Below are 22,903 nucleotides of genomic sequence, written 5' to 3' on the forward strand. Positions count from 1 at the left end.
TACAGGTGTGAGACACTGCACCTGGCCTTTTTTCAAGACAGAGTTTCCCTCTTGTTGCCCAGGCTGGAGTGCAGTGGCACGATCTTGGCTCACTGCAACCTCCACCTCCCCACCTTCCAGGTTCAAGCAGTTCTTCTGCCTCAGCCTCCCGAGTAGCTCGGACTACAGACGCCTGCCACCATGCCCGGCTAATTTTTTGTATTTTTAGTAGAGATGGTGTTTCACCATGTTGGCCAGGCTAATCTCGAACTCCTGACCTCAGGTGATCCGCCTACCTCGGGCTTCCAAAGTGCTGGGATTACAGGCATCATCCACCGTGCCCGGCCCCCAGTTTTAAAAATAAGGAAGCTGAGGTTTAGAGAAGTTAAGTAGTTTGTATAAGGTGAGGCACAATAGTGTACAGACACTGGGTTTAAATGTCCAAGTCTATAAGGCTCCAAAGTCCATGCACTGTCTTTTATTTCTTATTTAATTTTCTTCTGCCCTTTTTTTTTTTTTTTTTTAAAGAGTGGGGGTCTTGCTATGTTGCCTGAGTTGGCCTTGAATTCCTGGGCTCAAGCCGTCCTCATGCCTCAGCCCTCTGAGTAGCTGGGACTACAGGTGCACACTACCGTGCCTGGCTTCTTTAATTTTGTATAGTGCTTTACATTATACAGAATACTTTCACCTGTATAAGCTTGTTTAATACTTAACAATGGTGGGTTTGTTCATTTTGTACAAATGCGAAACGTGAATGTGATTCTTAGGTTGAGGGACTTCCCAGTTGTCATACCTTGAGCAAATGACAGAGCTCAGACTCAAAAACTAGATCTGACTGGTGGTCTTTCTCTTTCACATGAAGTAAAAGTAATGAGAGTATAGCCAGTGTGAACTGTAAAGAGTTAGGGGCTCTCCATGTCTGGACACTGTTTTTCCATTGCAGATCCTGCGTATGTGAGCACTCACCACTATTGATCAGTTTCTCATTTCTTTTTTTTTTTTTGAGAGATGGAGTTTCACTCTTGTTGTCCAGGCTGTAGTGCAATGGTGTGATCTTGGCTCACCGCAACCTCTGCCTCCCGGGTTCAAGTGATTCTCCCACCTCAGCCTCCCGAGTAGCTGGGATTACAGGCATGTGCCACCACACCCAGCTAACTTTGTATTTTTAATAGCGATGGGGTTTCTCCATGTTTGTCTGGCTGGTCTCGAACTCCTGACCTCAGGTGATCCACCCGCCTCGGCCTCCCAAAGTGCCAGGGTTACAGGCGTCAGCCACTGTGCCTGGCCTAGTTTCTCATTTCTTGAACAGGTTTTGATTCTACCAAAATCTGGAAATGAATTGAGTAGTCTGAGTTAGGGATGACTCAGATGTTGCAATGTCCATCTGTGATGGAAGTGTCAGTAGTTCTCTCCTGATCTTAGAGCCAAGACCCTATGCCAGGTTTTCTTAAGTCCACCTGTAGTATGCTGTCTTTTTCCTTACCCCACAGATCTGCCTATTTGGCTGGAGATTTTTGGAGGAAGAAGATCTAATAAATAATGCCACAAATGGTGTCATAAATCACCCTCAATTTCTTTCTTTCTTTTTTTTTTTTTTTGAGATGGAGTCTTGCTCTGTTGCCCCTGCTGGAGTGCAGTGGTGATGCAATCTTGGCTCACTGCAACCTCCGCCTCCCAGGTTCAAGCATTTCTCCTACCTCAGCCTCCCAGGTAGCTGGGATTACAGGCGCCCACCCCCACACTTGGCTAATTTTTGTATTTTTAGTAGAGATGGGTTTCACCATGTTGGCCAGTCTGATCTTGAACTCCTGACTTTGTGATCCTCCCACCTTGGCCTCCCAAAGTGCTGGGATTATAGGCGTGAACCACTGCACCCGGCCTACCCTCTATATCTTTTAATCCTGAATCTTACCGCTGAAGTAGTGGTGAAGCTTATGGGAACAGGCACATAGGTTTTGGGATTTCTGTTGCGAATTGGATGAGAGTCGTTACATAGGAATTTTTAGCAGAGGATAAAGGACTGTGTAAATATTCTTGATGTGACAATATGATATAAAAATATCTTAGTTATCAGTAGTGATATTTAATGATATGTCATGCTGCAAATAATTGTGATAGTCTAGAATGGAATTGTATGTTAACTGATTAGTCTTTCCCCATTGTCTTCCCATAAGTGTATCTTAGTTAATGTTTGTTGAGGTAAGTCAGTAAATCTATACCTCTGGAATCCATACCTCTGTGTTAATGAAGTTGTACTATTTTGCTTACGTGATTATGTTATTTTCAATATACTGTAGCATGTTATTCCCTATCAACTGGAAGTCACTTTGGAAGATGACTATTTTGTGTTGGTTTTGCCTTTTAGTTTCTCCTCAAAAAGTGAAATAAAGGACTCATCTTTTTGCTTTTAGGAAATGCTGAATGTTCATGATCACTATCAGAACATGAAACGTGTAATTTCAGTTGATAAGTCCAAGCCAGATAAAGCCCTTAGCTTGATAAAGGATGATTTTTTTGACAATATTAAGAACATAGTTTTGGATCATCAGCAGTGGCACAAAGACAGAAAGGTATGCAATCACTTGTTTGGTGCCTTACCATTGCATTTTACACGAATGTTTATCCATGGATGATAATGTTGAGAGGCAGCCTAGTATTAGAGGCTATAATCCTGTGGAGCTAAGATTTAGAGGACTTGGCTTTTCTAGTTCCACTTTTGCCACTTATTAGGTATGTGATGTTATTTAACCTTATAGATGAAGTAGATACGTATTTTCTTTTTTTTTTTTTTGGTAGAAGAGTAAATAATCTTGTTATACCACAGATTTATTACAGACTTTATAATTTGGCATTTTTTAGGGGTTGCACACTCAGTCTTTGGGCTAAATCCTGCACCCAGATGTGTTTTGTTTGGCATAGTGTTGATTCTAACATTGTTTAAAATGTTTGAGTTAATTACCAACTTTTAAGTATTTGTGGACTTCACCTAAAATTCTAGACATACAACTTCCCTTAAAATTCAGAAGGTCTGGTAACACTGATTCCACTTTGCTGCATGACAGCAGACAGTGGGACCTGAGTGGTGGCTTTTCCTACTGTGATAGGGCAGGTGTTTCTCTGTTTACATATTGTCTACCTGGTGTGGTTTATCTTTTTACAAGTCTCTTCAACACAGATCTTCAACTTAGTTTATTTAACCAAAAGTATTGATGCTAGAGCTACCCATATTTCAGCTAGAGAAAATTTTTTACCCTGGAAACCTAAAGGCTAGCCTTGTGAAATTCACTTTTGAAATTGTTACTCCATCTTATTTTAGTAAATCTAGGAAAAAAATTTTTTTTAAAGTAAGCAATTTCTGATTACTTACTATGTGTCTTGATAATGTGTTGGTGTTTTCACAAATGCCACACAGATATTGTTATCTATATATCGTCTTTCAGAAAGATTTCTTGCTACTTTTTCACTTTCTGTTATATGCAGGAAGCTGGCTCAAAACTTAATTTTAGAAAAGATAAACAAGCAAACTGATAAGAAGATAGTCTTGGGAAGAAGAAAATAACTTTATTCCTCTGCATTTATTTTAATGAGAGATAGCAAGTTTTAGAATATTTGGATACTTTAAGTCCTACAAATAGGTTACACAAATGACTTAGGCATTTAATGTAAAAATTTGTTAGTATTCTTTATATATATATGTATATAGACAAGGTCTTCTTGCTCTGTCACCCTGGCTGGAATGCAGTGGCATGACTACAGCTCACTGCAGCCTCGACCTCCCAGGCTTAAGTGATCCACCCACCTCAGCCTTCTGAGTAACTGGGTTTGCAGACATGTGCCACCATGCCCAGCTAATTTTTTTTATTTTTTGTAGAGACACGGTCTTGCTATGTTGCCAGGGATAGAACCAGTTTAGTTTTAATTTGTTTTTTTTTAGAGATGGGGTCTTGCTATGTTGTCCAGGCTGGTTTGGAACTCCTGGCCTCCAGCGATCCTCCCACCTCAGCCTCCCAAAGTATTAGGATTACAGGATTAACCACCATGCATAGCCAGTATGCTCTTTTAATAGATAAACTCTCTTCAAAGAGCATTACTACGAGCTCTGAAAACCTGAAGGAAAGGAGAATAAGCCCATTTTCTTACTACCACATAAAGACTACCACATTAGTTAGGAGGATTTAAGCATTTTATTGATGAATTGTAGAACATTTTGAAACCTGTGATCTTAATGTTAGGTGATATATAATGTGAATGATCTTTTAGTTTTTCATTTATTAAAAGTAATGATTTCTCACTGTTCTAAAATTGATTTGCAGTTAATTGAATTGTAAATTTGTGTGTGTGTGTGTGTGTGTATGATGTATCTTTTTTGCTCTTTTAGAATCCATCCTTAAAATCAAAAACTAATGATGGAGAAGAAAAAATGGAAGGAAATTCACAAGAAACAGAGGTCAGAAAACTTTGCAATTCATATTATGTGTGGCTGTGATTCTGTATACTGAGCATTGTGACCCATGGTCAGTATTATAAGACATATAAGAGAAAATTCTGAATCATGGTTCTGTGAAAAGGTAGTTTGTTCTTTACTGGAAGCCTTGTGGAGGCCACATCAGGTGTAGGTTGGGAGAGAGGATGATAATAGTTTTCTGCAGGGAAAGCAAAGCTTGACTATGGAAGGTGCCCTCAGTTCGTAGAGGATCAGGATCAGGCTTTTGTAATATATCTTTTCTCACTTGTCAGCCTTTCAACCAGTGTAGAGTCCGAGCTGTTATACTATATACTGCTTCCTGCTTCCAGAGTTTTCATCCATCTTAGTGGATGAGACAAGGAGCCATCTTTGAGTATAGGCAGATGAGGAGGGAATGGCAGTTCAGGGCTCTGCCTGATCATCCAGGCTTTCATTCATACTGTCCTCCTTGAATCCTGAATGAAAATGATCTGTAACTATGGGGATGGTATTATGGCACCTGCTACATCTGTGAGAGAATATGGTGTATGTTTATGTGTGTGTACTCAATGTATACCCAGTGTATGTTAGTTTCTTTTACCCTATTTTCTGTCTGAAATCTTATTTCTGATAATAAATACTTGGGTATTCAGTTTTTCACATAATGTTTGTGTGTTTTAACTTTTTTTTCCTTCTTGTTTTACATCCAGAGATGTGAAAGGGCAGAATCATTAGCGAAAATAAAATCAAAGGCCTTTTCAGTTGTCATACAGGTAAGTTATTCTTTAATAAGGTAATTTGGAAATTGACTGCTTTTTAAATTATATTTCAATTTTTCATCAAAGTAGTAATATATGTACTTAGTTTTAAAAGTCAAATAATGCTAGACAGATTATATAGCACAACAGTCCGCCTCTCTCTGCCACTTCCCACCCTTGTATTCCTAACCTTGAGAGGCAGCATTTTTGACTTCTTCTCTTTTAGCAGTTTCTTCTAATATTTACCTAGAATTTTGATGCCATTTCCTTTATTGTCCTCCAGCTTCTAGTATTCCTGATTTTGGAAGGTTTTAGGTTTTGCTTTGTTCCTGGAGTTCTGAAATTTCATTTAATACATATGATGTAACTTGGTGTGCATCTTTTTTTATTGCCCTTGGCACTCATGGTGACCTCCTTTTAATCGGGTATCCTTCAGTTCTGAAGAAGTGTCTGTATTGTTTCTTTGATACAAATGTTCTTTCCTGCATCTTTTCTCTTCTTCAGCTTTTCTTATTTTTCTCTTCTATTTCTAGTCTCTGTCTCATTTTCTATTTTCAGGGAGATTTCTTAGGCTTTATCTTCTGAACCATTATATTGATTTAAAAAAATTTCTCCTGATATTTTTTCATTACCAATAATTTTTTTTTCTCTGAATGTTTCTTGTTTTATTTTTTTTAATGTATTTTTCATTTTCACAGGATGCAATAACTTTTTCTCTTTAAGGATATTAACTACAGTTTTTTTTGATGGTTCCTCCCATTTCCTCTGAGTTCTTTTTTTTCTATTTGTTTGAACTCTTTCACTTTGTTGGCTTTTTTTTTTTTTGACCCGGAGTTTTGCTCTTGTTGCCCAGGCTGGAGTGCAGTGGTGCAATTTTGGCTCACTGCAACCTCCGCCTCCCAGGTTCAAGTGATTCTTCTGCCTCAGCCTGGAGTAGCTGGGATTACAGGCATGCGTCACCACGCATGGCTAATTTTGTATTTTTAGTAGAGTTGGGGTTTCTCCATGTTCACCAGGCTGGTCTCGAACTCCTGACCCCAGGTGATCCACCTGCCTCGGCCTCCCAAAGTACTGGGATTAAAGACGTGAGCCACTGCACCTGGCCCATTTTGTTGGCTTTTTAAAAATGATTGAAGATCCTCAGATGTCTTTTCATATTTAAGGGTGGTCAAGAGGAGATGAAGAGCTTATCTAACCTCTAGATTTCTTTGTCCTGGATCTAGTTATTTAGAGAGCAATCTTTCACTCCCTTGTCTAGGGAAGGAGGGTGGGAAATAAGCCCAGCTGCCAACGTTTTGGGAGCCTACAGAGAGAATCAGCCACGAGGCTCACCATTCCTTATGCAGGTTTCACTCAGCCCCTCTATTTTCAATAAGAGGCCTCATCTCCTTCCTCACCTACACCAGTTTCCTTTGAGCCCACAGCCTTTCTCGTTTAGCCTCTTCAGAGAGCAGGTCTTCTGTTTTGTACAGGAGATCAGTTGCCTAGCTCTGAGGTTGAGGAATGTGACACTATTCTCTATGGATTTTCAATGCACCTGCCTGTTTTTTCAGTCCCACCTCAGCCTTCCAAAGTGCCAGGATTACAGATGTGAGCCACTGTGCCCAGCCCTTTGCCCATTTTTTAATGGGGTGGTTTTTTGTTTGTTGAATTAATTTTCTTATAGATTATGAATATTAGACCTTTATTGAATGCAAAGTTTGTGACTGTTTTCTCTCATTCTGTAGGTTGTCTGTTTACTCTGTTGTTTCTTTTGTTGTACAGAAGCTCTGTAGTTTAATTAGGTCTCACTTGTCAATTTTTGTTGTCAACTTTGTCAACCATCAGGTGGTTGTAGGTGTGTGGCTTTATTTCTGAGTTCTCTGTCCTGTTCCATTGGTCTATGTGTCTGTTTTTGTACCAGTACCATGCTGTTTTGGTTACTGTAGTGTATCTGTGGTTTCTGCGTCCATGGATTGAACCAGTTCTGGATTGAAAATATTTGAACAAAAAAAATGCATCTGTACCAAATATGTATGGACTTTTTTCCTCGCCATTATTCCTTGAATAATATGACAATCATTTACATAGTATTAGGTATTATAAGTAATCTAGAGATGATTGAAAGTATATGGGAGGAAGTGCATAGGTTATATGCAAATACCACACAATTTTATATCAGGAATTTGAGCTTCTCTGGATTTTGGTATCCGAAGGAAGTCCTGGAACTAATCCTCCATGGATACTGAGAGACAGCTATACGTGGTTGCTTTTTAAGAATTGTTGGCCAGGTGCGGTGGCTCATGCCTGTAATCCCAGCACTTTGGGAGGCTGAGGCGGGCGGATCATGAGGTCAGGAGATCGAGACCATCCTGGCTAACACGGTGAAACCCCATCTCTACTAAAAATACAAAAAATTAGCTGGGCGTGGTGGTGGGCACCTGTAGTCCCAGCTACTCGGGAGGCTAAGGCAGGAGAATGGTGTGAACCCGGGAGGTAGAGGTTGCAGTGAGCTGAGGTCGTGCCACTGCACTCCAGCCTGGGTGACAAAGCAAGACTCCGTCTCAAAAAAAAAAAAGAAAAAAAAGAGCTGTTAATACCTGTATTGCATATACAGCATTAACTGAAAATTCTTTGCTTAAGCAAGTAAGGGAATCACCTAATGATGTAACAAAACAAATCCTTAGCCAGGATTGGCTAAAGATATCTGTGTCTCAGACAAAGCTATCATTAAGACTGGTCCTCCATTTTCACTGCCGTCAAGTGCTGTTTTCCTGACAGCTCCAGCCTTTCATGTTCCCAGCTTCAGCTTCCAAGGCAAGAAAGAATTTTCTTCCTAATAGTTAGACAATTCCAAAATAGCATTTCATCAGCCATGATACATACCACATACCCCGCCTGCTTGCCTCCCCACTCCCAACAAATTACCCTGGCCATGGGGGTGTTAAACTCATTGTGGCCAGATCTGGGCCACATGGCCAAACCTGGAGCCAAGCGTGAAGTATTTCTACTTGGAACGCGTGGTAGTGCCTAAGGGAAATAAATTTATTAGAAGATGCCTCTACTCCTTTGTTGCCCAACCATGCCAGATAATAGAACAACTTCATTTTAAGCCCATGTGAGTAGATGGTGATGACAGCTGCAGGAAACTTCATGTTATAAAAATAAGAGACTATTTACATGACACAGGTAGTTATAGTAAGCCAGCCAGGGGTAATAGTAAAGTACTTTATGACAGATATTTCTGTAAATCTTTCCTCATCTTTGATTGTACATTTTATCTTCCTCTGAATTACCTATCATTTGGATTCATTTTATAATTTATTGGTTAATTGGATTGTAACTCTTAAGGCATCCAAATCAAGAAGGCATCGTCAAGTCAAACTTGACTCTTCTGACTCTGATTCTGCATCTGGTCAAGGGCAAGTCAAAGCAACTAGGGCAAAAGAGAAGAAAGAAAGATTGAAACCAGCAGGAAGGAAGATGTCTTTCAGAAACAAAGGTAACTTTTTAAAGTCTTACTAAGATTCAACAAAGGAGAATGGGTTTTATTTACGACTTTGCCTCATCTTTATTTCCTTGTTAAGAAGGATTAGATATTTGTTTGAGAACATTTTTGTGAGATTTAATATTAAAAATAAATTCTGTTAGATTCTTGGAATCTTACTGCTTGAAAAGGATCCTAGGCATCATATCAAATGTATCATTTTACAGATGATAAAATTTTGGCCTGGCCGGGTGCTATGGCTCATGCCTGTAATCCCAGCACTTTGAGAGGCCTAGGTGGATGGATCACTTGAGGTCAGGAGTTCAAGTCCAGCCTGGCCAACATGGTGAAACCCTGTTTCTACTAAAAATATAAAAGTCAGGCATGGTAGCGCATGCCTGTAATCCCAGCTACTTGGGAGGCTGAGGCATGAGAATTGCTTGAACCCGGAAGGCGGAGGTTGTGGTGAGCTGAGATCATGTCACTTCACTCCAGCGTAGGTGACAGAGCAAGACTCTGTCAAAACAAAAAGAAATTTAGGCCTATACAGATTAAATAATTTGTCTAAAGTGATACATCAATTAATAGCTAGATAGTTATGAAATCAGTCTGGAATTATCCAGTGCATTTTTTTTTTTTTTTTTTTTTTTTTTTTTTTTTTTGAGTGGGAGTTTTGCTCTTGTTGCCCAGGCTAGAGTGCAACGGCATGATCTTGGCTCACTGCAACCTCTGCCTCCCAGGTTGAAGCAATTCTTCTGCCTCAGCCTCCTGAGTAGCTGGGACTACAGGCACTCGCCACCACACCCAGCTAATTTTTTTTGTAATTTTTTTAGTAGAGACGGGGTTTCACCATGTTGGCCAGGCTGGTCTTGGACTCCTGACCTCAGGTGATCCACCTGCCTCGGCCTCCCAAAGTGCTGAGATTACAGGCATGAGCCACCGTGCGCAGCCTCCAGTGCATATTTTAGTAGTCTCCAGTGCATATTTTAGTAGTAATTTTTGTGTGTGAATCAAACTTATTTGTAGAATGAGATACAAATAATGCATTCTATAAACCATGTTTCTTTTTAGCTGTGTTAAGATGTCCTTTTTCTTTGACACAGTGTATCTGTAAAATTACCTTTCTTCTTAAGGAAATTACTTTCGTATATATTTCAATAGTTTGGTTTAGTTTTTTTTTTTCTTGAGACAGAGTCTTGCTGTGTTGCCCAGGCTGGAGTGCAGTGGCGCAATCTTGGCTCACTGCAACCTCCGCCTCCCAGGTTCAAGAGATTCTCCTGTCTCAGCCTCCCAAGTAGCTGGGACTACAGGTGCCCACCACCACGCCTGGGTAATTTTTTTTTGTATTTTTAGTAGAGACGGGGTTTCACTATGTTGGCCAGGCTGGTCTTGAACTCCTGACTTCGTGATTCGCCCACCTTGACCTCCCAAAGTGCTGGGATTACAGGCATGAGCCACCGCGCCCGTCAATAGTTTGGTTTTTTAAAAATTGTATGAACAATGTGTATGCACCGTACATAAGTTTGGAATTTGATTAACAGGTTTACTTAAGGTGAGAAAAAAAGGAGCATTAGAAACAGTAAATATTTAATGACTAATAACGAAATTCACTCCTAACTACTGCAGGAATATATGAAGATAAGTTAACAGCCTTAACAGCCTTTTTTTCCCCCTATATTGAAGCAGTGGAGGGGGAGAACTGAAGTTAAATACCTTTAATATGTCCCAGATATGATTAAGTCCTGTAACAGTAGCACCGTTGAAGTGCACTGAGAATTCAGAGGAGATACCATATTTGTTAAGTATGATCAAGAAATAGTTCAAAAGGAGATTTTTCTACTTCCTTTCACAATGCTAAAGGATATGACTAAACTTACTGAAAAAATCCTAAATCACATGTATCAAAAATAATCCTAGACACAAAAACACCTTGACTGAGTACACTTATTTCAGGATGCATTCAGAATCTATTAATATGATTTTACCACATCAATAGGTTAAAGGGGAAAATGTGAATTTATTTTAATAGTTACCAAAGAAGACATTTGATAATATCTAGCATCTATTCTTGATTAAAAAAAAAAAAAATCCTCTAGATCAAGGAGTCACCAAAGTGTTTCTGTAAAAGGCCAGGTAGTAAATACTTTAGGTTTTGTAAGTCGTGTTTCTGTCACAACTACTCAGCTCTACCATTGTAATGTGAAAGTAGCTATAGATAATACCAACACACATTAGTGTGGTTGTAGTCCAGTAAAACTGTATAAAAGCAGGTGGTTGGTCACATTTGGTCCAGGGGCCATAGTTTGTTAACTCCTACCCTAGATAAAATAGAAGATTATTTCTTTAATCTTAAAAGTGTGTGTGTGCATGCGTGTATTAGATTACAAGCTGCCTCATGTTCAATGGTAATATGCAAGAAGTATTACAGTTTTATTTAACGTTGCTCTTAAAGAGCTAGTCAGTGTAATTAGACAGGAGAGTGAAGGGAGATATGACATCAGAAAGAGAGCCTAGAAAATTATCATATGTGAATGATTTTATGCCTAAAAATATTCTAAAGAGAATTTGCTGAAAAATAATTAGGAACAAAAATTTAGGGAGGTAAGGGTTACCACTGTAGACCTTACAAAGATGAAAAGGTGACCAAGGCAAAATTATAAATAATTTTATGCCAGTAAGTTAGGTAGCTTCAATAAAATGAATAAATTTATTAAGAGACACAAGTTTCCAGGCCGGGCGCTGTGGCTAATGCTTGTAATCACAGCACTGTGGGAGGCCGAGGCAGGTGGATCACCTGAAGGTCGGGAGTTCGAGACCAGCCTGGCCAACATGGAGAAACCCTGTCTCTACTAAAAATACAAAACTAGCTGGGCTTGGTGGCACATGCCTGTAATCCCAGCTACTTGGGAGACTGAGGCAGAAGAATTGCTTGAACCTGGGAGGCGGAGGTTGCGGTGAGCCAAGATCACGCCAAGATGGAGCCTTTGCGCTCCAACCTGGGCAACAAGAGCGAAACTCTGTCTCCAAAAAAAAAGAGAGAGACACAAATTTCCAAAACTGACGGAAGAAATCTGAATAGTCTAATGTCTACTGAGACCCCAAAATATCTGAGACAGGTCTCAGTTGATTTAGAAAGTTTATTTTGCCGGGGTTAAGGATGTGCCTGTGATACAACCTCAGGAAGTCCTGAGACATGTGCCCAATGTGTTCGGGGTACAGTTTGCTTTTATATATTTTAGGGAGACACGACACATCATCAATATGTGTAAGTTGTACATTGGTTTGGTCTGGTAAGGCAGCAAGTGGGGGCTTCAAGGTTAGAAGTAGGTAAGACAAAAAGTTGCATTGCATTTTTTGAGTCTTTGATGGCCTTCCACCTAATACAAATAATACGCAATTTACTCTGGCTCAATGAATCTGCATTTCACATAAGTAATAGGGGAGAGGGAGCAATCAGATATGCATTTGTCTTAGGTGAGCCTCAGAGGGATCACTTTGAATAGAATGGGAGGCTGGTTTTGCCCTAAGCAGTTCCCAGCTTGACTTTTCCCTTTAGCTTAGTGATTTTGGGGTCCCAAGATCTTTTTCCTCTCACACTGCTAAAGAAATTAAATTCCCAGGCTTCTCTGGAAATTTTAGCAAACATTTAAGAACGGAGTGATCTAGATTCTTTCAGAAAATACAAGAGGGAACACTTTGCAGCTTATTGACATTGCAAGAAAGAACTAAAGACCAATATCCCTTATCTTATCCAAAGAAAAATTCAAAATGGATTATGGACCTAAATTTGAAACCTAAATTATAAAACTTGTGAAAAAATATGTAGGAGAAAAATGTTTGTGTTCTTGGGTTGGGCAAGATTTTCACAAAAACACAAGCAAATCATGAAACAAAAAAAAATTGATACATTGGCATTCTCAGAGTTACAATTTTTGTCTTCAGAAGACACTGTTAAGAAGATGAGAAGATAAGCCACAGACTGGGAGAAAATTTTTGCAAACTACTACCCTGATAAAGGTCTTGTATCCCGAATAGTAATATATAAAGAAGTCTAACTCAATAAATATACAGCCCACCCAATGAAGAAATGGCTAAAACATTTCACCAAAGAAAAGATATGGATGGCAAATAAGCATATGAAAAGATGCTCTGCATCTTTAGTTACTAGAGAAATGTAAATTAAAACCACAATGACATTTCACTAAACCCTGAATGGCAACAACAAAAAAGACCCCACAAAGCAAAACAAAAATTGTAATGAGAAAAGCTGTTGAGGATTTGGAACAAGTGGAACCTGCATACTTTTCTGGTGTGAATCCAGAATGATGTGGTTACTTTAGAAAACTCATAGTTTTTAAAAGGTAAACATGTACTTACCATCCGACCCAGAAATACTATTCCTTGGTATTTACACAAGAGAAATGAACACTTAATGTTCACACAGAAATGTGTATGCAAAAGTTTATATCGCTTTATTCATAATTGCAAGAACTGCAGACAGCCTAAAAATCCTTCCTCTGCTGATTGGATAAACTGGCATATCTATACAATGAAATACAACCCAGCAATAAAAAAGCTATCATACATGTAACAACATAGATGAATCTGAATTCAGTGTGCTCTGTGAAAGAAGACAGACACAAAAGGCCATATAATCTGTGATTGTATTTATATGACATTCTGGAAAAGGCAAATCTGTAGGTACAGAAAACATGTATTTGGTTGCTAGGGACTTAGGGGTAGGGGAAGGTGTTGAATGCAAAGTGGCACAGAGAAACTTTTGGGGTCATGGAAATCTATATTTTCATTGCAGTGGTAGATTGCACAACTGTGCATTTGTCCAAACTTCTCTGTACAGCAAAAATGGGTGAATTTTATTGTATGTTAATAATACTTCAATAAACCTGACTGATGGCCAAACACGAACAAATAGAGAAGACATAAGGAAAATATTGTTTAGTTTGATTATATTTCAAAAATTAACTTCTCGTAGATTAAAATGTTTTTTTCTGAAAAACTGTTCAGCTGAATTAAATATAAAGGAGTTTAACTGAGCAGTGAACGTTTGGAGTATCGCACAGCCCCCAGAATCACAGCAGATTCAGACTCTAGCGCAGCCACGTGGTGGAAGATTTGTAGCCAACAAAAGGGAAATGAGGTACAGAAATCAGAAGTGAGGTACAGAGCAGCTGGATTGGTTACAGCTCGGCATTTGCCTTATTTGAACACAGTTTGAAGACTCAGCAGTGTATGAATGGTTGAAGTACGGCCACTGGGATTGGCCAAGAGTCAGCTATTGTTCAGGCACATACTCCTAAATTTGGTTTTCAATCTTGTCTACCTATTAAGCTAGATTGCAGTTTGTCCACAAGGACTCAAATATAGAAGTACGGAGTCCTTCTCAGGCCGTATTTAGTTCACTCTAACAGAAGTACCAAAGATATTTAGGTTTAGAAAACCTCACAAGCACTTTTATTAATTGCCTTCATATAGGCACAGCAATGAGATAAGCTGGCCAAGCTGCTTTCTTGAAGACCTGAAAAAAAAATGTTTTAATGTGGTTGAGGAACAAAGGAGGAACAAGAGCAAAATAGGAAAAGAAAGAAGTTAAATGAAATGAACTTTCATCTTGAATGCGTGACAGGTGTAATTTATGATATCACCAATCATATCTTAATTAGTTCCTGAAAACAACTGTTTTGTAAATTCTGAAACTAACTTAAGGACAGGCTCTATAGTACATCTGAGATTTGTTAATGAATTTTCTCAGGGTGTTAGGGAGGATTTACCCATGAGAAAGAATAAAGTATTATAAAATGTGATCTGAATTCAGATCATCATGGCTTAACTAATCCAGCTAAGGTATTGTAAATACTCTGAAGCAGAAGTAGTTACCTGAATAATAAAGACCCAAACGGTTAGTTTGTAGTTTCTCATTAATCAAACGTTCATTTCCATACAGTGAAAAGGTATTTTTGATTTTACAGTTTTTCAAAAAGAGGAGCCTTCAGTTCCATAAAAGGCAAAAGATCTTACAAATCCATTTGCACATATGATACTGTTAAAATTTCTAATTTTAAAAGAGCTCTTATAAATGAATAAGAAAAGAGCCACCACCCAGTAGAAAAATAGCTTAGGACATGAACAGGCAATAACAAATGCAGGCAGACAGTCAGTGTGTATAGGAAATAATTGGATTTCATTTATAATTAAAGATATATAAATTAAAACATGATTTTTATATTATTTGATAAAGATTAAAGATAATACCCATTGATAATGAAAGTGTGAGGAAATAAAATCTCAGTTTAAGTGGGAGAGTAAATTGGCACATTCTTTTCATAGAGCAATTTAGAATCATGTCAAAATTTTAAATGTACATGCCTTTTAGAATTGCTAGGAATTTATTCTGTAGAAATCATAAATATAAAAGGAAATTCATTGCAGGATTATTTGAAATGGCAAACTGTAAACAAATCAAATGTATAATGGGTAAATAAAATTATTGTCAGTCCAAACAAAGGAATACTTTGCAGTTATAAAAAGCGAGGGAGGCTGGGCACGGTGGCTGACGCCTGTAGTCCCAGCACTTTGGGAGGCCGAGGCAGGCAGATCACAAGGTCAGGAGTTCAAGACCAGCCTGGCCAATATGGTGAAACCCTGCCTCTACTAAAAATACAAAAATTAGCTGGGTGTGGTGGCGGGCACCTGTAGTCCCAGCTACTTGGCAGTCTGAGGCAGGAGAATCACTTGAACCCAGGAGATGGAAGTTGCAGTGAGCTGACATAGCATCACCGCTCTTCAGCCTGGGTGACAGAGCAAGACTCCATCTCAAAAAAAAAAAAAAAAAAAAAAAAAACTAGGGAAAGCTCTGTATTATGAAAGTATATCCAAAATATATTGACTAAAAATAAAACACAATATTATCTATACATTTCATAGTGAAAAGGCTTTTTAAAAAGAGTATGATCTCATTTCTATTAATAAAAAAATACATACATACACACATGAACATAATATATAGCACTGAAGAAATCTAGATGTGTATGAAGTATTACCAGTGGTTAATTTTCAAGAATAGTATAATGAGAAACTATCCATAAATGTCTGCAATGTTTGGATTTTATATAACCATGTGTTACTTTAGTAATCAGTAGAAATCCAAAGACCTTTTTACAAATAAGGTAAACAAAATTTCATAGACTCAGACAAGTAGAGGGGCTGGTGTGAAAAAGGCAAAGTAGCTGGGAAGTATAGAGTGAGGGGTCCATTTAGGCTGGATTGTAAAGGGGGTATGTTGGGGAGTTAAATGTTAAAAGTGCTGGAAAAATAGGTTGAGGATTTTATTGTGACCAGGCCTTAAATATGGAATCAAGAAGTTTACACTTCAGTTGGTAGGCAGAGGGGGAGTCAACTGAAACTTTTGAGCAAGAAAGTGGCATGCCCAAAGTTTTCCTTGAAGAAAATCATTCTGGGAATAGAATGGCAGGTAGCTGGGAACAAACTGAAAATAGGAACACTACGTAGATGGCTGTTGCGGTAGTTCAGATTTAGGAGTAACGAGCGTGTGCCACATGGTCGTAGGAATTAGAGAAGCAAGGCTAACAGACATAAGAGCCAAATACGGAGACTAGTGGAGAGGGGTGAGACAAGAATGCTTAATGTCTGAGCACCTGGGAGGATATTTGTGTCCTTGTTGGAGAAATATGATGACACAATAAAGATTTCATTGAGGGGAGAATTTGCTCCAGTCTGCCTTTCCAGACTGATTTCTGTAATAATTGCTTGGTGTATTAATGGGTGCTCAGTATATTGATGGAATTTACTTAAGCTTGTGTTATTTAAGCTTCAATTATGTGCTCACCATTCCTCGAATATAACATGCATGTTGATAGGACATCAGTAATACCAGTGCTATGATGGATGAAGATGATAGCAACTACTATTTATGTAACACTTTTTTTTGAGACGGAGTGTTGCTATGTCACCCAGGCTGGAGTGCAGTGGCACGATCTGAGCTCACTGCAACCTCCACCTCCTGGGTTCACGCGATTCTCCTGCCTCAGCCTCCCCAGTAGCTGCGATTACAGGTGCTCGCCACCATGCCTGGCTGATTTTTGTATTTTTAGTAGAGATGGGGTCTCACCATGTTAGCCAGGTTGGTCTCGAACTCCTGGCCTCAAATAATCCACCCACCTCAGCCTCCCGAAGTGCTGAGATTACAGGCGCAAGCCACCGCACCCAGCTATGTAACACTTTTTATCTGACAAACTTTTTCTCACATGTCCAAGGCTTTCTAGATAATACATAGCAGAACTGAGACTGGAACGAGTCTGTCTGAATCCAAGCCTGATTCTTTAACTGTCATACTGTGCTACCTCCCAGGTCACTGGAGTTGTGGCTCTGGAGCTCAGATTAGACATACACTTAAGTAAATTTGTTGTTAGTTGTATTCTAGCTGCCTGACTAGTAATCATTTGTTTGGATAATCAGTAATGGTCTATTACTGATCACTGCACCCCACACATTTATCTTTGAGCATAGTAAAACTGCCCACCTGAGACCTTCTAGGGAGTTAGTTTTATGGATAATTGAGGTTAATGATTACAATGTTGAAATTTACTTTTTTGTTCCCTCCCGAGATGGAGTCTTGCTCTGTCACCCAGAGCTGGAGTGCAGTGGCGCGATCTCGGCTCACTGCAACCTCCACCTCCTGGGTTCAAGCAATTCTCCTGCCTCCGTCTCCCGAGTAGCTGGGATTACAAGCATCCACCACCATGCCCAGCTAGTTTTTGTATTTTTAGTAGAAACAGGGTTTCACCATGTTGGCCAGACTGGTCTCGAACTCCTGGCCTTGTGATCCACCCACCTCAGCCCCCCAAAATGCTGGGATTACAGGTGTGAGCCACCACCCCCAGCCAAAATTTACTTTTTAAAAATTTAATTATTTTTGGCTATCTTTCTCAAATATATTGCATTCTGTTTTATATGTTTCCTTTTTTCTACATTTATCATTTTTGTAATTATAAATATATTAAAGTCAAATATATTTTATGCTCTTATTTTCTGGAACACTATATCCTTAACATAATTTAATTTTCTCCTGACAAGTCATGGTCACCATCATGAGGATTATGTTACTTGGTTTTATAATGTAATGATTCTATCAAGAAATAGGCCGGGTGCGGTGGCTCACGCCTATAATCCCAGCAGTTTGGGAGGTCGAGGCAGGTGGATCACTTGAGGTCAGGAGTTTGAAACCAGCCTGGCTAGCATGGTGGAACCCCCATCTCTACTACAAATACAGAAATTAGCTGGGCGTGATGGCGTGTACCTGTAGTCCCAGCTACTCAGGAGGCTGAGGCATGAGAATCATTTAAGCCTGGGAGACGGAGGTTGCAGTGAGCTGAGATTACGCCACTGTACTCCAGCCTGGGCTACAGAGAGAGACTCTGTCTCAAAAAAAAAAAAAAGCTTAAGTGTGGGGCATTTTATACTAACTGGCTTCATGCCGCAGTGCTTTGTTCTTATGTCTTTTTTTTTTTTTTTAAATAGTGTTTCTGTTACACTTACTGTAGTGAACGTCTTTCTGTTCTCAGTGTGCAGGCTCAGGAGGCAGAGGCAGGAGAATTGCTTGAACCCAGGAGGCAGAGGTTGCAATGAGCTGAGATCGCGCCACTGCACTGCAGCCTGGGTGACAGAGTGAGACTCCATAAAAAAAAAAAAAAGCAAGATATAACATATCAAATGATAAAAGTGCTGGGGCAAAGAAAAACAGCATAAAAAATAGTCACTGTTTATGGGGGTTGCTTTTGGGACATGGAAATTGTGTGCTAAATGGTCCTTGATATGACAGTGGTATCTGATAAATTTGGTTGGGATACTTCTTCAGGTAACAGAAGGTTGATGTAGAGAACCTCTAGTGTTTTTGAAAATGGAAAGTCAATCGCAAATTATGACTAGAGGAATATATCTTGTAGAGCATATGTGGTGAGAAAAGAAAGTATGTTCACATCCAAAAGTAAGGCTGTTAAACTAAAAAATTACATTTGTAATTAATAAAGTTGAAGTAACATATGTGATTATTCTTTGATGGCTGCAGATGTAACCCCTGTCGTGTGTGATAAAGATTAAATACGGTATTTGTGTTTGGCTAATTTTGTTTATTCCTTTTTTCTCTGTTTTCTCTAGTGGAAGAACTAGAGACTATTTTCAGAGTATAAATACAAATATGTTAGTATTTGAAAAAATATAGGTATTCTAGAATGCATATTTCTGTTTACCATTACAGTTTCCGTTTTTACATGTCTAATTTTTATGCTGTAATAATGACAGTTTTTGTAAAATGTTTTCTCAAAGATTATAATATTCTTTGCTTTCATATAAAATCATTTTCTAAATATTTCTAGGTAATGTGCAGAATATACACAAGGAAGATAAACCTTTAAGTCTGAGTATGCCTGTAATTACAGAAGAAGAAGAGAATGAAAGTTTGAGTGGAACAGGTATAGATAAAATTTTGTCAAACTAGTCAAGTAAACTAACTTATACTCGTAGAGCATCAAGATTTAGAACCCTTGAGGAACATGACAGTTTGCTGTGTGTTCTTGTGATCCTTTCATCTTTGACCCATTGGGGAATTTCAGTATTAGTCATATCATTAATGACATCTCAAAGTCAGGGATAATACAATAAGTGAATGGTATGGATACCCATTAGGTATCCTATCAGGTTCATCTTTGTAGAGATGTCTCTGTCAGACCTCTGACCTGCTTTCATCTGGACAGTGTTTCAGTACTTCTAATCCTGACTGCTGCTCTCTTCCAGGAATTTGTTTTCTTTATTTTTTTTCATGAGACAGGGTCTTGCTGGGTTGCCCAGGCTGGAGTGCGGTGATTCGATCACAGTGACTTACTACAGCTTCGACCTCCCCAGCTCAGGCTATCCTCCCCTCCCGCCTCAGCCTCTTGAGTTGCTGGGACTGAAGGCACATGCCACCATGCCTGGCTAATTTTTGTATTTTTTGTAGAGACAGGGTCTCACTGTGTTGCCTAGGCTGGTCTCAAACTCCTGGGCTCAAGTGATCCACTTGCCTCAGCCTTCCAAAGTGCTGGGATTACAGGCATAAGCCACCGTGCCTGGCTTAGGAATTTGTTTTCATCTTAATTTGTTTTTTTTTTTTTTTTTTTTACTTGTCTTCTCTCTTTTTCTTTTTCTGCCATTTCCCTTTTGTTTTTCACTGGTAGGGAATTTTTTTTTTTTCTTTTTTCCTTTTTTTTTTTTTGAGACAGAGTCTTGCTCTGTCACCCAGGCTGGAGTGCAATGGCGTGATCTCAGCTCACTGCAAACACCATCTCCCGGGTTCAAGCGATTCTCCTGCCTCAGCCTCCCAAGTAGCTGGGATTACAGGCACCCACCATCATGCCCGGCTCATTTTTGTATTTTTGTAGAGATGGGGTTTCACCATGTTGGCCAGGCTGGTCTTGAACTCCTGACCTTAAGTGATCCGCTTGCCTTGGCTTCCCAAAGTGCTGGGATTACAGGCGGGAACCACTGTACCTGGCCAGAATATTTCTTTTTGCCACATCTTTTATAATTTTCATGTTTTTGTGTTTTCTATTACTTTCTTTGCTTTTAATGATCAGTAACCTTTAGGTTCGTGCTGTTTCTAGATGGACAATTATTCGAGTGTTGGTTCTGGCATCTCCTGTGGTAGCCAGAATGATGTATGGTACTAGTGTTTTGGGTTACATTTCTAGGTTTAATTGAAATGAAGTTGAAATCTTAGTCATTTTCTTCTTCTTAGTACTGGCCTAAATACCTTTGAGATCTAGCACCCTAGGTTCATATAATTATAGGGAGGGTGTGCCCATATGAAACAACTTCACAGTAACTTATTATTAATTAGAATTTAGAATGACTAAGGGCTACTATCTCAATAGATTGATATTGCAATAAGATTGAGATCTTACTATCTCAATGGAGGTAGTATTTTTTGTTGTTATGTGTTTTTGTTTGTTAGTTTTTTTGAGATGGAGTCTCGCTCTGTCGTCCAGGCTGGAGTGCAGTGGCATCATCTTGGCTCACTGCAACCTCCACCTCCTGGGTTCAAGCAATTCTCCTGCTTCAGCCTCCTGAGTAGCTGGGACTATAGACACGTGCCACCACGCCCGGCTAATATTTTGTATTTATTTTAGTAGAGATGGGGTTTCACCATGTTAGCCAGGATGGTCTCGATCCCCTGACCTCATGATTCGCCCACCTCAGCCTCCCAAAGTGCTGGGATTACAGGCGTGAGCCACTGTACCTGGCTGATAGTATGTTTTAAACTGCTATATCATTTTGAAGAAAAAATTCTTGAATATGTCAGGTTTAAGATTTTTTTGTTGTGTCTTTGCTGTGAGGGCATTCTTATTGTGTTGTACCAGTTAGACATCTATGTAGTTGAAATGTATATCATCAATTAGGTATTATCGTGTAAGTGTCAGTTTTTTTTTTTTTGTTTTGTTTTTGTTTGTTTTTTTTTTTTAGATCTGACTGACTTTTAAACTTTATGTCTTTAGAGTTCACTGCATCCAAGAAGAGGAGAAAACACTGAACAAAGAACCTGGTGTAGTTTTTAATTTTGAGTTTTCTGACAGAAGAAAAGATTGATATTTTGTGTATTGAACAGGAAGACTGCCAGTATTAAAAATAGTCCTTCTGGGAAACTGTGGGTTATTTCTTGGAAATTGCAATACACAGTTCTAGAATAAAAGTACAAAAAATTAGAATAAGAATTCTTTAACATTTTCTTTAATGATTTGCATAAATGGAGATAAAACTTGTATTTAGTATGTAATAGAAAAAATTCTGTTATTTGCAGATTGTTACTATTTCCTATAACGTTTTGTGATACTATGCTGTCCTAATACAGTCTGGTAATACTATTCTGTTTTATTTAAAATATTTTTTATTGAAATATTAATGTTTATTACATGCAAATAACTAATTATTTTGTATCTACAATCTGATAATGGATTTTTTATTTTGTATATTCTATTTTGTATATTGTTAAGTGCAATAAAGTTTTTGCCTTGTTTTATTTTTTAATACATAAAACTTACATTCTCTTAACATGTGATTGATAGGAAGTTCACAATGTATTTTCTACTTCTGCAATTAAATATTTTTTAGTGCTTGTTTATTATTAAATACTAATTTAAGTACTAACTTAAGTACTTAAATACTAATGTATTAAGTAAGTACTTTACTTTCTAATAAAATCTTTAAGAATAATAATGTAAATTTCAGAATGTGTCTCTGGTACAGAATAGTTGATATTCACAGAAAAAAAAAAATCTATAGATTCATGAATATGCTTCTCTGTTGATTTCTTGTTCCAAACATTTTAATAGAGATTGCTTGAGCCATGTTGTTTGAATTGCTGCCAATAGCAGACCATATCCCTATCATGTTGTTGGCTCAACTGTTTTTTTTTTTTTTTTTCCCTAATAGAGACGGGGTATCGCTATGTTGCTCAGGCTGGTCTTGAACTCCTGGGCTCAAGCTATCCTCCTGCCTCAGCCTCCCAAAGTACTGGGATTATAGGTGTGAGCTACTGCACCCAGCCTTAACCCGTTTCACAGTTGATTATACTAAATGCTGTTTTCCAGCATGGTATTATTAAGGGATTTAAAGTTTGGGTTGCATGCCTGTAATCCCAGCATTTTGGGAGGCCGAGGCAGGCAGATCACGAGGTCAGGAGATCGAGACCATTCTGACTAACACAGTGAAACCCCGTCTCTAATAAAAATACAAAAAGTAAGCCAGGTGTGGTGGCGGGCGCCTGTAATCCCAGCTACTCGGGAGGCTAAGGCAGGAGAATGGTGTGAACCCAGTGAGCCAAGATCGCGCCACTGCACTCCAGCCTGGGCGACAGAGTGAGACTTCGTCTCAAAAAGAAAAAAAAAAAAAAAAGTTTGGGTTGAAGATCAAATTCGTGATATCTCTATATCTAATCTTTAAAAATCAGAATGCTAATGCTGACCCAAATAAAATTTTCATTTATTAGCATTCATGCAGTCACAGTTGTTTCCTTTGACTTCAAATGTTTTTGGTCATAGGGGGGCAGTTTTCATAATGTGGACATTGGGTGGAGCATCTTGGATTTAAACAGTCTGGGGTTGGGGTGTAGATCCATTATTGGCCCCACTTGATATAGTAGGTTGTTTGCTAGGACTTGTCTGACTGTTAAAAGTTTATAGACATTGTACA

General features: G+C 38.7%; 1 protein-coding gene across 1 annotated transcript in view; it reads left to right on the plus strand.

The window, feature by feature from the left end:
- The window catches only part of SNAPC1 (small nuclear RNA activating complex polypeptide 1), a 34,001-nt gene extending 11,299 nt beyond the window's left edge, over positions 1-22,702 (plus strand). Inside the window, exons 5-10 of the mRNA XM_003267785.1 lie at positions 2,391-2,549; positions 4,358-4,426; positions 5,134-5,196; positions 8,512-8,662; positions 19,057-19,152; positions 21,211-22,702. Coding sequence (XP_003267833.1) covers positions 2,391-2,549; positions 4,358-4,426; positions 5,134-5,196; positions 8,512-8,662; positions 19,057-19,152; positions 21,211-21,245 — 573 coding nt within the window. The 3' untranslated portion in view covers positions 21,246-22,702. The remainder of the gene's footprint in view (positions 1-2,390; positions 2,550-4,357; positions 4,427-5,133; positions 5,197-8,511; positions 8,663-19,056; positions 19,153-21,210) is intronic.
- Positions 22,703-22,903: the final 201 nt, after the last annotated feature.

The sequence above is a fragment of the Nomascus leucogenys genome, chromosome 1a (genome assembly GCF_006542625.1).
Source record: "Nomascus leucogenys isolate Asia chromosome 1a, Asia_NLE_v1, whole genome shotgun sequence".
Taxonomy (NCBI): domain Eukaryota; kingdom Metazoa; phylum Chordata; class Mammalia; order Primates; family Hylobatidae; genus Nomascus; species Nomascus leucogenys.